Here is a 14,278-nt window from a genome sequence, read left to right as displayed (position 1 = left end):
CTTTTTTTTTATTCAGTTTTTTATTTTTTAAATTTTAAAATCTTTAATTCTTACATGCGTTCCCAAACATGAACCCCCCTCCCACTTCCCTCCCCATAACATGTCTCTGGGTCATCCCCATGCACCAGCCCCAAGCATGCTATATCCTGCATCAGACATAGACTTAATTTTTTTCGTCTTCATTCAGGCTCATTTTCTTCACTTATAAAAATCAGGATGAAACATATCAGTGATTCTTAAAATTTTTAGGATATTAAGACCATTTGAAAACTGTTGGCTAGAAAATAGAAATATTGTTCTAGGAAAACACATCTGCAAAAACATAAAACTTTTACATAATATTTATGAGAATTCACAGATCTTTTGAAGTCAAGTCACAGACTCTTTAGAATTTCATTCCATGAATCCAAGTGAACAATCTCTGAATGAAGTGATTTTTACAGTTGCTTTCTACACCTTACACAAACATCACACACTCATGTGCATGCAGAATTTTAATGGGTCCTTGGAAAATCTTTAACATCTGCTTGATACAAAACCTAGTCTCCTTTTGATCTGTGAAATCACTTGAGTGTATTTATTTATTGGATGAATTTCTATTTATTTCAGGTTCTTCAGTGGCGAGCCCGCCAGGAAGAGGTAACAAGACTGGAAATGGAAATCTCTGCCAGAAGAAGAGAAAAGGAAGAGGAGAAAGAGAAACTGTGGAAGAAGAAGAAATTGTTACAAAGAGAAGAGAAGAAAAAAGAGGTATTTATACTGTTGCTGCAAATGTGTGAATGAATATTTAATTGCCTGATTGAGATTTGATTGACCTAGAATTCATCTTTGGCATAGAATCCTCATAGGCAGTTCTTAGAAAGATTCATAAGGTTCTAGTGGAGTCTTGCTTGAATGTATTTGAGCTTCAGAGATTTATGTACATGGAGGAAAACCCACTTTATTGACTTCATAAGCACAAGTACTTGTGATTAGAAGAGATACTATAGATAAAGAAAATACAGGGTTTGTAGTTGTTGTTAAAGCACGTTCTTAATAGGGACATGGCAAAGTCAGAGGTACTGGAATAGCATTTTGGTTGACTACAGTACAGCAAAAGACTGTGAAAAGATGTATTTATTGGAAAATACAGTATACTGGGGTCAGTACAATTAATAGAATACCAAAAGTCCCTTTAAAGAATTTACTTCTTATTTTATTATGTGTTAGATTGTTTGGTTTTTCATACTGATACAAATTCATCATCCTATTTTTGAATGAACATTGTTTTCCCAAACCTCAAAATATTGATTAAAACGCTTATTTTTTAAAAGGTATTTTTTATTTTTATTATTTCTGGCTGTACCATGTAGCTTGTTGGATCTTAGTTCTCTGACCAGGGATCAAATCCATGTCCTATGGAGAGGAAGTGTGGAATCCTAACCACTGGACCTCCAGAGAATTCCCCAAAATACCTATTAATAGCTTTAAAATAATTATTGACAGCCTGTGGAAGATAAAACATATTTCAGAGGGGATTTAAAAAATATATAGGGTATACATTTAGATATTTTATTTGCCCATATTGCAAAAGTGATAGAATTTATAGTAAAGAATATTTTTCTTTAAGATTTTATGTCTTCTGTGGAAATAATTCACAAAAAGCAATTTATGATCAATTCTATGACATAAAGAAAGGACTTTCCATTAATCTGTATTGACTTGATCTGGACAATATGTGAAATGTTTTCTTTTGGAGTTGCTTAAAGTGCTAAGAATGACTAATTCATAGTCCTTGATGAATAAATTTTTGCTTCATGAACACAGTTGCTATACTTAAAGCTATACGGTCCATTGAAAACATATGAAACTCTTGTCTAGCAGTTTTTCCTTTAAAATTCAACCTGAAGAAAAAAATAACATTGTGGTTTTTTAGCTAAAAGTCAGGTTTTCTACATTTTTATAGTTCAGTTATCATTATTCTTGCTTGGTTTGTGCTCTTATGTCAGCAAATTGTTGTGGAGTCAGTATGTGTGAAAAACAACATGTATAGAAATTATATAATTTTTGACAAAATGAGCTGCAAAGAAGATGTAATTTACAGTTTAATTTCTAAGTGAGTACATTAAATGGTTTCATCAAGTCCTCATCAAAAGAGATACTCATAAATATCAACTATGTTTCAGATAATGTAGAGCTTCCCTGGTGTTTCAGATGGTAAAAGAACTTGCCTGCAATGCAGAAGACCTGGGTTCGATTCATGGGTTGGGAAGATGTCCTGGAGTAGGAAATGGCAACACACTCCACTATTCTTCCTGGAGAATTCCATGGACAGAGGAGCCTGGTGAGCTACAGTCCATGGGGTCCCAGAGAGTCAGACATAACTGAGCAACTAAAAACAAAAACAAACAGAACTGACCTATACACTTTTCTGGGGAAAACTTATCAATTCCAACATTTGTTGTTCTGAAACTACAGTATTGGAAAAGTATATCCTTAGAGATTTGTCATCCTCCTGGGTGCCCTTCATAAAACTTCCTTTCTAAAAATTAGTATGACCATGAAAGGATTTATTTTTAAACATTAGCTTGCATGTAGTGTCATTTTAAGTGCCATACACAGACACATCATGTGAAATGCCTGGCTGGATGAATCACAAGCTGGAATCGAGATTTCTGTTAGGAATATCAACACATATATGCAGATGATACCACTCTAATGGCAGAAAGCAAAGAAAAACTAAAGAGCCTCTTGAAGGGGGTGAAAAATGACAGGAAAAAAACTGGCTTAAAACTCAACATTCAAAAAATGAAGATGATGGCATCTGGTCCCATCTTTTCGTGGAAAATAGATGTGAAAACGCATGTAAGAATTAAAGATTTTAAAATTTAAAAAATAAAAAACTAAACAAACAAACAAACAAACAAAAACAAAAATAAATAAATAAATAAATTCTGACACTGTTAAAAAAAAAAAAATGGGAACAGTAACAGATTTTATTTTCCTAGACTCCAAAATCACTGTAGACAGTTACTGCAGCCATGAAATTAAAAAGATTCTTGCTCCTTGGAAGAAAAGCTATGACAAACCTAGACAGTGTATTAAAAAGTAGAGACATCACTTTGCCAACAAAGGTCTGTCCAGTCAAAGCTATGGTTTTTCCAGTAGTCATGCATGGATGTGAGAGTTGGACCATGAAGAAGGCTGAGCACTGAAGAATTGATGCTTTTGAACTGTGGTACTGGAGAAGACTCTTAAGTGTCCCTTGGACAGCAAGGAGATCAACCAGTCAATCCTAAAGGAAATCGACCCTGAACAGTCTTTAGAAGGATTGATGCTGAAGCTGAAGCTCTGATACTTTGGCCACCTGATGCGAAGAGCTGAATCATTGGAATAGATCCTGATGCTGCAAAAGATTAAAGGCAGGATCAGAAGGGGATGACAGAGGATGAGATGGTTGGATTGGCATCACTGACTCTATGGACATTAGTTTGACCAAGCTCCAGGAGATGGTGATGGATAGGGAAGCCTGACATGCTACAGTCCATTGGGTTTCAAAGAGTCGGACATGACTGAGTGACTGAACTGATCTGGACTGAACTTGGCCTAACACCAAAAGATCAGCAACCACAACAAAGAAAGTAGTAATGGAATGAATAATCGTGCTCTAAGTCAAATTCATGGTCAACCTCTTGCAAATGTATGCGACCAAGGTATCTATTTCATTTTTTTTTCTTTTAAAAGTTACTTCTTACCATTTAGAAAAAAATTAAAGTACAGAGCTTGATGAAATTAAAACATTAGTACTCATCACCTAACATTGAAACTGTTAACATTTTTCATTCTGTTTCATATTTAATTTTATAGATAAAGTTGAAGTCTTCTTTTGAGGACTTAACTCAGTACCATTTCTCTTCTTACCACCCCAAAGGAGTCTTGACCATGAATGTTATTGCTATCTTTCAGACCATCTATTGTTTTTAATATATTTTAATTCTTTTACTTTTTTCGTAAATATTTTCACACTGTATCATTCTGCAGCATGTGCTTTTTCATTTAACCATGCATTTTGAGATATAGCCGTGTTAACAGAGAGATCTAGTTTACTCTTTTAATGGCTTTATTATGTTTCACTGTAGAATTAGATTACCATTTATCCATTCTCTGAGTGGTTGACATGTAAGTTTCTAAAGTTTTGTTCTTGAAACTGTACTGCAGCAGCCACCTGTATATAATGACCGGGGCATGTATGCACAGCTTTCCCTAGGGTATACCTGGGGTGGGAATCACTGTGTTGCAGGATTTGCATATTTTCAACTTTATAAGACATTTTTTACTTCATAAAATATTTAAACTATTCTTTTTGATTTTTGTCAATCTGATAAATCCGTTTCATGGACCACAGCCTTGTTGTGGCAAAGAGGCTTACATAACTCAGTGAAGCTATGTGAAGCTATACAATGGCAGGGCCATCTAAGATAGACGGGTAACAGTGAAGAATTCTGACAAAATGTGGTCCACTGAAGGAGGAAATGGCAATCCACTCCAATATTCTTGCCATGAGAGCCCCATGAACAGCATGAAAAAGGCAAAAAGATATGACACCAGAAGATAAGACCTGCAGATCAGAATCTGTCCAATATGTTTCTGGGGAAGAACAGATGGCAATTACCCATAGCTCCAGAAAAATGAGGTGCCAGGGCCAAAGCAGAAACAATGCTCAGTTGTGGGTGTGTCTGGTGAAAGTAAAGTCTGATGCCATACAGAACAATATTGCATAGGAATCTGAACTGCTAGGCCCATGAAGCAAGATAAATTGGACATGATCAAGCAGGAGTTGGCAAGTTTGAACACTGACATCTGAGGAAACGGTGAACCAACGTGGGCTGGAGTGGGAAAATTTAATTGAGATGACCATTTTATACTACTGTGGGTAAGAATTCCTGAAAAGAAACGGAGTGGCCCTCACAGTCAACAAAAGAGGCTGAAATGCTCTACTTGGGTGCAACTGCAAAAATAACAGAATGATCTCAATTAGTTTCCAAGGCAAACTGTTCAACATCACAGTAATCCAAGTCTATGTCCCAACCACTAATACTGAAGATACTGATGCTGATTGGTTTTGTGAAGACCTACAAGACCTTCTACAACTAACACCAAAAAAAAAAAAAAAAAAGATGTCCTTTCGATCATAGGGTATTGGAATGCAGAAGCAGGAAATCAAGAGATACCCATTTGGAGTAACAGGCAAGTTTGACCTTGGAATACAAAACAAAGCAGAGCTTAGGCTAACAGAGTTTGTCAAGAGAACACATGGGTCTTAGTAAACATGCTTTTCCAATAACCTAAGAGAAAACTCTACAAATGAACATCAGGATATAGTCAAAACCAAAATCAGACTATGTTCTTTGCAGCTAAAGATGGAGAAACTCTATACAGTCAGTAAAAATAAGACCTGAAGCAGACTGTCACTCAGATCATAAGTTCCTTATTGCAAAATTCAGGCTTAAGTGGAAGAAATTAGGGAAAAACATTAGGCCATTCAGATATGATCTAAATCAAATCCCTGATGATTATACAGTGGAAGTGATGAATAGATTCAAGGAATTAGATCTGGTAGACAGAATGTCTGAAAAACTATGGAAGAAAGTTAGAACATTGTACAGGCGATGGTGGCCAAAACCATCTCAAGAAAGGCAAATTGATTGTCTGAGGAGGCTTTACAGATAGCTGAGGAAAGAAGACAGCAAAAGACAAGGGAGAAAAGGAAAGATTATTCCCAACTGAATGCAGAGTTCCAGAACAGCGAGGAGAGATTAGAAGGCCTTTTTAAATGAACAATGCAAAGAAATTGAGGAAAACAATAGATTGGTGAAGACTAGAGATCTCTTCAAGAAAATTGGAAGTATCAAGGGAACGTTTCATGCAAGGATAGGCACAATAAAGAACAGAAACTCTAAGGACCTAACAGAAGCAGAAGAGGTTAAGAAGAGGTGGCAAGAGTACACAAAAGAGCTATACAAGCAAGATCTTAATGACTTGGATAACCACAATGGTGTGGTCACTCAACTAGAGCTGGACATCCTTGAGTGAGGTCAAGTGGGTCTTAGGAAGCATTACTACAAAGAGAGCTAGTAGAGGTGATAGAATTCCAGCTGAGATGATGCTGTTAAAGTGCCGCACTCAATATGTCACCAAATTTGGGAAACTCAGCGGTGGCCGCAGAAGGTGGGAAGAAGTCAGTTTTCATTCCAACCTGAAAGAAGGTCAATGCCAAAGAATGCTCAAACTACCACACAATTGCGCTCATTTCACATGCTAGTGAGGCTATGCGAAAATCTTCCAAGCTAGGCTTTAGCAGTACATAAATCGAGAACTTCTAGTACAAGCTATGTTTAGAAAAGGCAGAGGAACCAGAAGTCAAATTGCCAACATTTGTAAATCATGGAAAAAGCAAGGGTGTTCCAAAAAAAACACATCTACTTCTGCTTCATTGACTGTGACAAAGCCTTTGACTGTGTGGATCACAATAAACTGTGAAAAATTTTTAAAGAGATGGGAATGCCAGACCACTTAACCTATCTCCTGAGAAACCTGTATGCAGGTTAAGAAGAAACAGTACTGGACATGAAGGAACTGACTGGTTCAAAACTGGGAAAGGAGAACATCAAGGTGTACTCCGGTGAAGGACAGGGAAGCCTGGCGTGCTGCGGTCTATGGGGTTGCAGAGAGTCGCAATGAACAACAGCAGAAGAACCCGACAAAAGGGAACAGTATGTCAGTGCTTTAAATTGGATTCCCCTGGTCACCTGTGAGATGGCAAGTCTCATGTATTTATTGAGCAGTTTCCTTCCTCTGTGAATTGCTTATTCATGCTTCTTGGCCATTTGTCTATTTTTCCTTTACTTAATCTGTTGGTGATCTTTATAAATTCTTGATACTATTTCTTTCTATCAGTTACATGAGTTGCAAATATTTTCTATGGTTGGTCATTGGCCTATAAATTTGCCTCAGTGTCTTAACTTCATGGACAGTTAAAATGATCAAATAATCCAAGTTCTTATACTTTCCCTTTGAGAATTATGCTCTCATGTATAAACTATGACCTGGTAGTCAGAACATCTCTATGGACAGCTTTGATATTTGCCTCTGCTGAGGGCAGGACCCTGTGTATTTTACTGGCCCCACACCAGTTTGTGTACAGTATTTACTTTGAGACTTGGGACCCATGGTGTGAGCTGGGAGTGGGTGTTGATTTGGCACTCATGTACAGCACCTTGGGCTCTGCACCTGACCCTTTTCCTCCTCGTCACAAGCAGGAAATTAGCTCCCCATCACTCTCCTGTGGGGAGTTTACGGCGTAGCTACTTTGCACTGTGTGTATGGACAAGTCCTACATGCTTTCTTGGCTCTTCATAGGTAGCTGGTTCCTAACCCATGTGCGCAGGTCCCACACCTATTATTAAAAACTCGGCCATTAGCTTTTCAGACGTATCTCAGGTCCAGCTCTTGCCTGGAGTCACTTGGCTTTGGCTCCTTCTTACTGCTCTGACTTTGAGTTCCATCTTTATTCTCAGCACTGAGGTATTGACTGTGTCTGTGTGTGGTTTTGGTATCAGCTCAGTTCAGTTCAGTCGCTCAGTCATGTCCGACTCTTTGAGACCCCCTTAATTGCAGCACGCCAGGCTTCCCTGTCCATCACCAACTCCTGGAGTTCACTCAAACTTTAGTACATCGAATTGGTGATGCCATCCAGCTGTCTCATCCTCTGTCGTCCCCTTCTCCTCCTGCCCCCAAGCCCTCCCAGTATCAGAGTCTTTTCCAGTGAATCAGCTCTTTGCATGAGGTGGCCAAAGTATTGGAGTTTCAGCTTCAGCATCATTCCTTCCAAAGAACACCCAGGACTGATCTCCTTCAGAATGGACTGGCTGGATCTCCTTGCAGTCCAAGGGACTCTCAAGAGTCTTCTCCAACACCGCAGTTCAAAAACATCAATTCTTCTGCACTCAGCTTTCTTTATAGTCCAACCCTCACAGCCATACATAACCACTGGAAAAACCATAGCCTTAACTAGACAGACCTTTGTTGGCAAAGTAATGTCTCTGCTTTCAAATATGGTATCTAGGTTGGTCATAACTTTCCTTCCAATTAGTAAGCGTCTTTTAATTTCATGGCTGCAGTCACCATCTGCAGTGATTTTGGAGCCCAGAAAAATAAAGTCTGACACTCTTTCCACTGTTTCCCCATCTATTTCCCATGAAGTGATGAGACCAGATGCCATGATCTTCATTTTCTGAATGTTGAGCTTTAGGCCAACTTTTTCACTCTCCTCTTTCACTTTCATCAAGAGGCTTTTTAGTTCCTCTTCACTTTCTGCCATAAGGGTGGTGTCATCTGCATATCTGAGGTTATTGATATTTCTCCTGGCAGTCTTGATTCTAGCTTGTGCTTCTCCCAGCCCAGCGTTTCTCATGATGTACTCTGCATAGAAGTTACATAAGCAGGGTGACAATAGACAGCCTTGATGTACTCCTTTTCCTATTTGGAACCAGTCTGTTGTTCCATGTCCAGTTCTAACTTTTGCTTCCTGACCTGTATAGAGGTTTCTCGAGAGGCAGGCCATGTGGTCTGGTGTTCCCATCTCTTTCAGAATTTTCCACAGTTTATTGTGATTCACACAGTCAAAGGCTTTGGCGTAGTCAATAAAGCAGAAGTAGATGTTTTTCTGGAACTCTGTTGCTTTTTCAATGATCCAGCAGATGTTGGCAATTTGATCTCTGGTTCCTCTGCCTTATCTAAAACCAGCTTGAACATCTGGAAGTTCACGGTTCATGTGTTGCTGAAGCCTGGCTTGGAGAATTTTGAGCATTACTTTACTAGCGTGTGAGATGAGTGCAATTGTGCAGTAGTTTGAGCATTCTTTGGCATTGCCTTTCTTTGGGTTGTGGTATAGTTTGTTCAAAAATTTTGTGTTTAAAGTGGTAAAGGAGATTTCTGTGTCAACTCAGACATACTGACCAAGCTTCTGACCATCTTTATATATTCAAACCACGAATATAGATTTTCTTTAACTGTTTTTTTTTTAATGTTAGAGACAAATTTTAGCTCTTCAGTTTTTAATGGAATAGTGAAAATTGCTCAGTAGTGTCCAACTCTTTGCGGCCCCATGAACTATACAGTTCATGGAATTCTCCAGGCCAGAATACTGAAGTGGGTAGCCGTTCCCTTCTCCAGGAAGCTCGGCAGAAAACCCCCCATAGGCAACCTCCCCTTGCCTTGAGACTGGCTGGTTTGTTACCTGGTGTTCTTTGTCTCCTCATCTACTGTTTCAATTCCTGACATATTTTCTCAAAAGAGAGCAGCAACGGAAGTAGAGATACTAGTTCAGTTCAATTCAGTCACTCAGTCATGGCCAACTCTTTGCAACCCCATGGACTGCAGCATGCCATGCTTCCCTGTCCATCACCAACTCCTTGAGCTTGCTCAAACTCATGTCCATCTAGTCGGTGATTCAACCATCACATCCTCTCTTTTCCCCTTCTCCTCCTGCCTTCAGTCTTTCCCAGCATCAGTGTCTTTTCCAGCAAGTCAGTTTTTTGCAGCGGGTGGCCAAAGTATTGGAGCTTCAGCTTCAGCATCGGTCCTTCCAATGACTATTCAGGATTGATTTCCTTTAAGATGGATGGTTGGATCTCCTTGCTGTCCAAGGGACTCTCAAGGGTCTTCTCTGACACCATAGTTCAAAAGTATCAATTCTTCAGTGCTCAGCTCACATCCATACATGACTACTGGAAAAACCATAGCTTTGACTAGCTGGACCTTTGTCAGCAAAGTAACGTCTTTGCTTTTTAATATGCTGTCGTGGTTGGTCACAGCTTTTCTTCCAAGTTGCAAGCATCTTTTAATTTCATGGCTGCAGTCACCATCTGCAGTGATTTTGGAGCCCAAGAAAATAAAGTCTGTCACTGTTTCTATTGTTTCTCCATCTATTTGCCATGAAGTGGTGGGACCAGATGCCATGATCTTCGTTTTTTGAATGTTGAGTTTTAAGCCAGCTTTTTCACTCTCTTTCACTTTCATCAAGAGGTTCTTTAGTTCCTCTTTGCTTTCTGCTATAAGGGTGGTGTCATCTGCATATCTGAGGTTATTGATATTTCTCCCAGAATTCTTGATTCCAGCTTGTGCTTCATCTAGCCTGGTATTTAGCATGATGTACTCTCCATACAAGTTAAGTAGGTTGACAATATACAGCCTTGATGTACTCCTTTCCTAGTTTGGAACCAGTCTGTTCTCTGTTTGGTTCCAACTGTTGCTTTTTAACCTGCATACAGAATTCTCAGGAGGCAGCTTAGGTGGTCTGGTATTCCCATCTCTAAGAATTTTCCAGTTTGTTGTGATCCACACAGTCAAAGGCTTTAGTATAGTCTATAAAGTAGAAGTAGATGTTTTTCTGGAGTTCTCTTGCTTTTTTGTGTGATCCAGTGGATGGTTGGCAATTTGATCTCTGGTTCTTCTGGCTTTTCTAAATCCAACTTGAACATCTGGAATTTCTCGGTTCACATACTGTTGAAGCCTAGCTTGAAGAATTTTGAGTTCTACTTTGCTAGCATATGAGATGAGTGCAATTATGCAGTAGTTTGAACATTCTTTGTCATTGTCTTTCTTTGGGATTGAAAGAAAAAAGAGATGCAATGCCATGTAAACCTTATTTTAGAATTCCTGAACAAGCAATCACCTTTATCCTAATTCTTGTTCCCAGTATTTGTCTGTTAGTAAATAATACTGTATTTTTGCTAGAATAATATGATTTTGTATCCAGTATCAAAGTTTATCCTGGTAGGTGCCCAGCTCCTTTCAAATGTATATTTGCTATTATAGATCACTTTTTTCCTTCTGTGCTTTAAAAATCTAGTTTAACATTATATTCATGGTTGTCATAGTTGTATCTGAAGACCCAAGGACAATTTTGATGCAGAAGCTGTTAGGTGATAAAGACAATATTTTAGAAGCATGTCTCCACTTTTGAAATTATCATGGCAAAATCAAGAGATGATGCCTTTCAATAAACCAGCCCTAGGAGCTATTGTAAAAATCAAGTTTATCATGTTAGATAAACCTCAAAATGCTTGACCTGTAGCATTGGTCCCAGAACCACCCTTTCACTGCATGTGACTGTTTGGATGGCTTGAATAACAAAAAAAAAATTGCTCTGTATCACAGCATCTTTGGAGATCTTATTGCTGCATAATGCCTGGCATTCTATGGGATCCAAGGCAAGGATAGTTTTAGCCTTGTGCCCAAAATGGAGATTTTTAAGCAAGGCTCACATAAAAAGGAAACATATCCTTTCTTTGATTTATCATGTCACAGTTCTCTCCCTAGTTTCACCTACTCTGAATCCAGCATTGAAACCACTCATATTGCACAACTGACTGGTGGAGAACATAGTCAGAAAAATCAGAATGACTCTATGGGCCATGTGACATTTAGCCTTATCTCAGAGGTTATTTCTGGGGAACCTCAAGGGACATTGCACCAGTAAATACCAGTAGACCCAGTCTTCAGTAGAACCTCAGCACTTGGGTGCTTCCCCTTGTCCTCAGGTGACCTGGAAAATACTCAGAATTATATTCATCTGAGAGATAACTGAGAAGAGAGGAAAAAGTCTAAAACAAGAGATGGTAGGCTGTCTTAATTAGAATGGAGGCTAGAGATCTGGAACAGTGCTGCTTCTCAGAAGATTTAAGAACTACAGGCTTAGGAGGGAATCCAGAGTACATTCAGATCAAAACCAGTCTCTCTATATGAGAATTTATGGTTTCTCATGAGAATATGTGTTCAATTGCTTCTGTCGTGTCTGACTCTTTGCGACCCTACCAACTGTAGCTTGCCAGGCTCCTCTGTCCATGGGATTCTCCAGGCAAGAATACTGGAGTGGTTTGCCATCTCTCCTCCAGGGGATCTTCCCAACCCAGGCATCAAACCCATGTCTCCTGCATTTTCAGGTGGGTTCTTTACTGCCAGCACCGCATAGAAAGTCCTTCTTATGAGAATAATTCATCATAAAATTATGAAATCTCTTTGGCAATGTTTCTTAATCTAATAATATACTGATCAAAAGAACCAAGAGTAGAAAAACAGGTGGACATAGAAGAATAACAAAAAAGAATTCCTAGATTTTAAGCTCTGCTTCTTTAGGATTGTGGGGCTTAAAAGAGTTATTGAATAGCCCCATGATAGGCAGGCTTCTAAGATGAACCCTGAGATTTCCTGCTCTCCTGTGATATATACCCTGTATGTATACCAGATATCTGTAAATATCTAATTGGATTATATTATATGGCATAAACAGCCTTGAGAAAGGGAGATAACTTGGGTGGGCTTGAAGTAGTCACATGAACCCTTTAAAAGCAGAGAGTTTTCTTTGTCTGGTCTAGCCCTATAACTATAATAGACCAAATATTGCCAGGAAAAATTAAAAAAGAGCTTGAAAGCAAATTTTTCTTTTAAGCTTCCAGATGAGGGTTCAGTTTTGTAAACACTTTGATTTTAGCCTTGTGATATCATGAACAAAGAGCCCAGTCATGCCTTGCTGAACCTGTGACTTATATTACTCTGACCTAATAAGTGAGTATTGTTTCAAGTAGTGAAATTTTGTTGCATAGCTCTTTAAAAAATTAATACAGATTTTAGCATCTGGAAGTGAAATGCTACTGTAACAGATACATAAAAATATGGAAATCTTTTTGGAATTGGGAGGCAGGGAGAAATTGGAAGAATTTTGAGGAGCATGATAGAAAAAAGACTAGAATGCCTTAAACAGACCATTAGTATTAATAGAAATATTGATGTTTAAGATGTGGCTGGTGAGGATTCAAAGGAAGTAATGAACATGTTGTTGGAAATTGGAGAAAGGAGAATCACTGTTATGTTATGGCACTAAAACCTAGGGAGTTTTGTTTTGCAGTTAAATGGAAAAACTTGCTAAACAATGAACTTCACATATAATGATCTAAAATTTCCAAGATTTTGAACATACTACCTGTATTTTTTATTTTGCTTCTTATAGTAAAAGAGAGTGAGATAAATTGAGAGTGGAACTGTTAAAATAAAAAGAACGAGGACTCAATGCTTTGGGAAACTCCACCTATCCAAATGGAAAAAGATTCTAGACTTAAGAGGTTATTTCCAATAGCACAGAGAAAAAGCTGAAAGTGTTAATGTACAGCCATTTTGTTAATAACCTTGGGAAGATCAAAAGGTCAGTGTATCCATTCATATAAATGACCCTTCCAAGAGAAAAGGGGTGTTTCTCATAGGTACTCTCTAAGTAGAGAACCTCAGAGAAGTTTAAGGGCAATTTCTCTCAACCACATCAGTGGGAGAAGGGTTCATTTCAAAAAGATTTGTGTTTATTGGTATTCGTCTAATGAAGGAAATCCCATAAAATCCACATAGTCCCACTGAGTTCTTGAGAAAATTTTATCAAAAATTCTGTAAGATTAGACTGAAAGGGACAGAGAGAGAATGAATTGAAAAGAAGTTAATGGATCCCCCAAATTCCATTGGCACGAAGCAGGCTGATAAAACTGCTCAGCCACCTGGCATTCCTAATAGTGCTACCATGGAATCAGACCACCCATCTAGGCTCAGGAAGAGCTCTGTTAACTCCCCACCACTTTGCACATAGTATAATTGTATCAGCTCTTAGTAAGATATATTGACAGTCTGACTGTTTGTGACCCAATGGACTGCAGCATGCCAGGCTTCCTGGTCCATCTCCAACTCCCAGAGCTTGGTCAAACTCATGTCCATTGAATCCGTGATGCCATCAAACCAGCTCATCCTCTCTCGTCCCCTTCTCCTCCTGCCTTTAATCTTTCCCAGCATCAAGGTCTTTTCAAATGAGTCAGTTCTTTGCATTAGGTGGCCAAAATATTGGAGGTTCAGCTTCAGCATCAATCTTTCCAATGAATATTCAGCACTGATTTCCTTTAGGATTGACTGGTTTGATTTCCTTGCAGTCGAAGAGATGCTCAAGAGTCTTCTCCAACACCACAGTTCAAAAGCATCAATTCTTCAGCGCTGGTGCTCAGCTTTCTTTATGATCCAACTCTCACATCCATACATGACTACTGGGAAAACTATAGCTTTGACTAGACGGACGTTTGTCAGCAAAATAGTGTCTGCTTTTGACAGTATTGACAGTAAGATTGTATATAATCCCAAATGGGTCACTAAAAATCCAAATAGACTGATCATTCATTTATTTATTTGCTTATTCAGTTAGTATGTACCA

The 14,278-nt window shown here is 38.6% G+C and overlaps 1 protein-coding gene across 1 annotated transcript in view; it reads left to right on the top strand.

The window, feature by feature from the left end:
* CCDC148 (coiled-coil domain containing 148) overlaps nucleotides 1-14,278 on the top strand; it is a 222,902-nt gene that overhangs the window by 113,894 nt on the left and 94,730 nt on the right. Inside the window, exon 10 of the mRNA XM_018066726.1 lies at nucleotides 610-750. Coding sequence (XP_017922215.1) covers nucleotides 610-750 — 141 coding nt within the window. The remainder of the gene's footprint in view (nucleotides 1-609; nucleotides 751-14,278) is intronic.

Source organism: Capra hircus, chromosome 2, assembly GCF_001704415.2.
Source record: "Capra hircus breed San Clemente chromosome 2, ASM170441v1, whole genome shotgun sequence".
Classification (NCBI taxonomy): domain Eukaryota; kingdom Metazoa; phylum Chordata; class Mammalia; order Artiodactyla; family Bovidae; genus Capra; species Capra hircus.
This window is presented reverse-complemented; position numbering and strand designations above follow the sequence as displayed.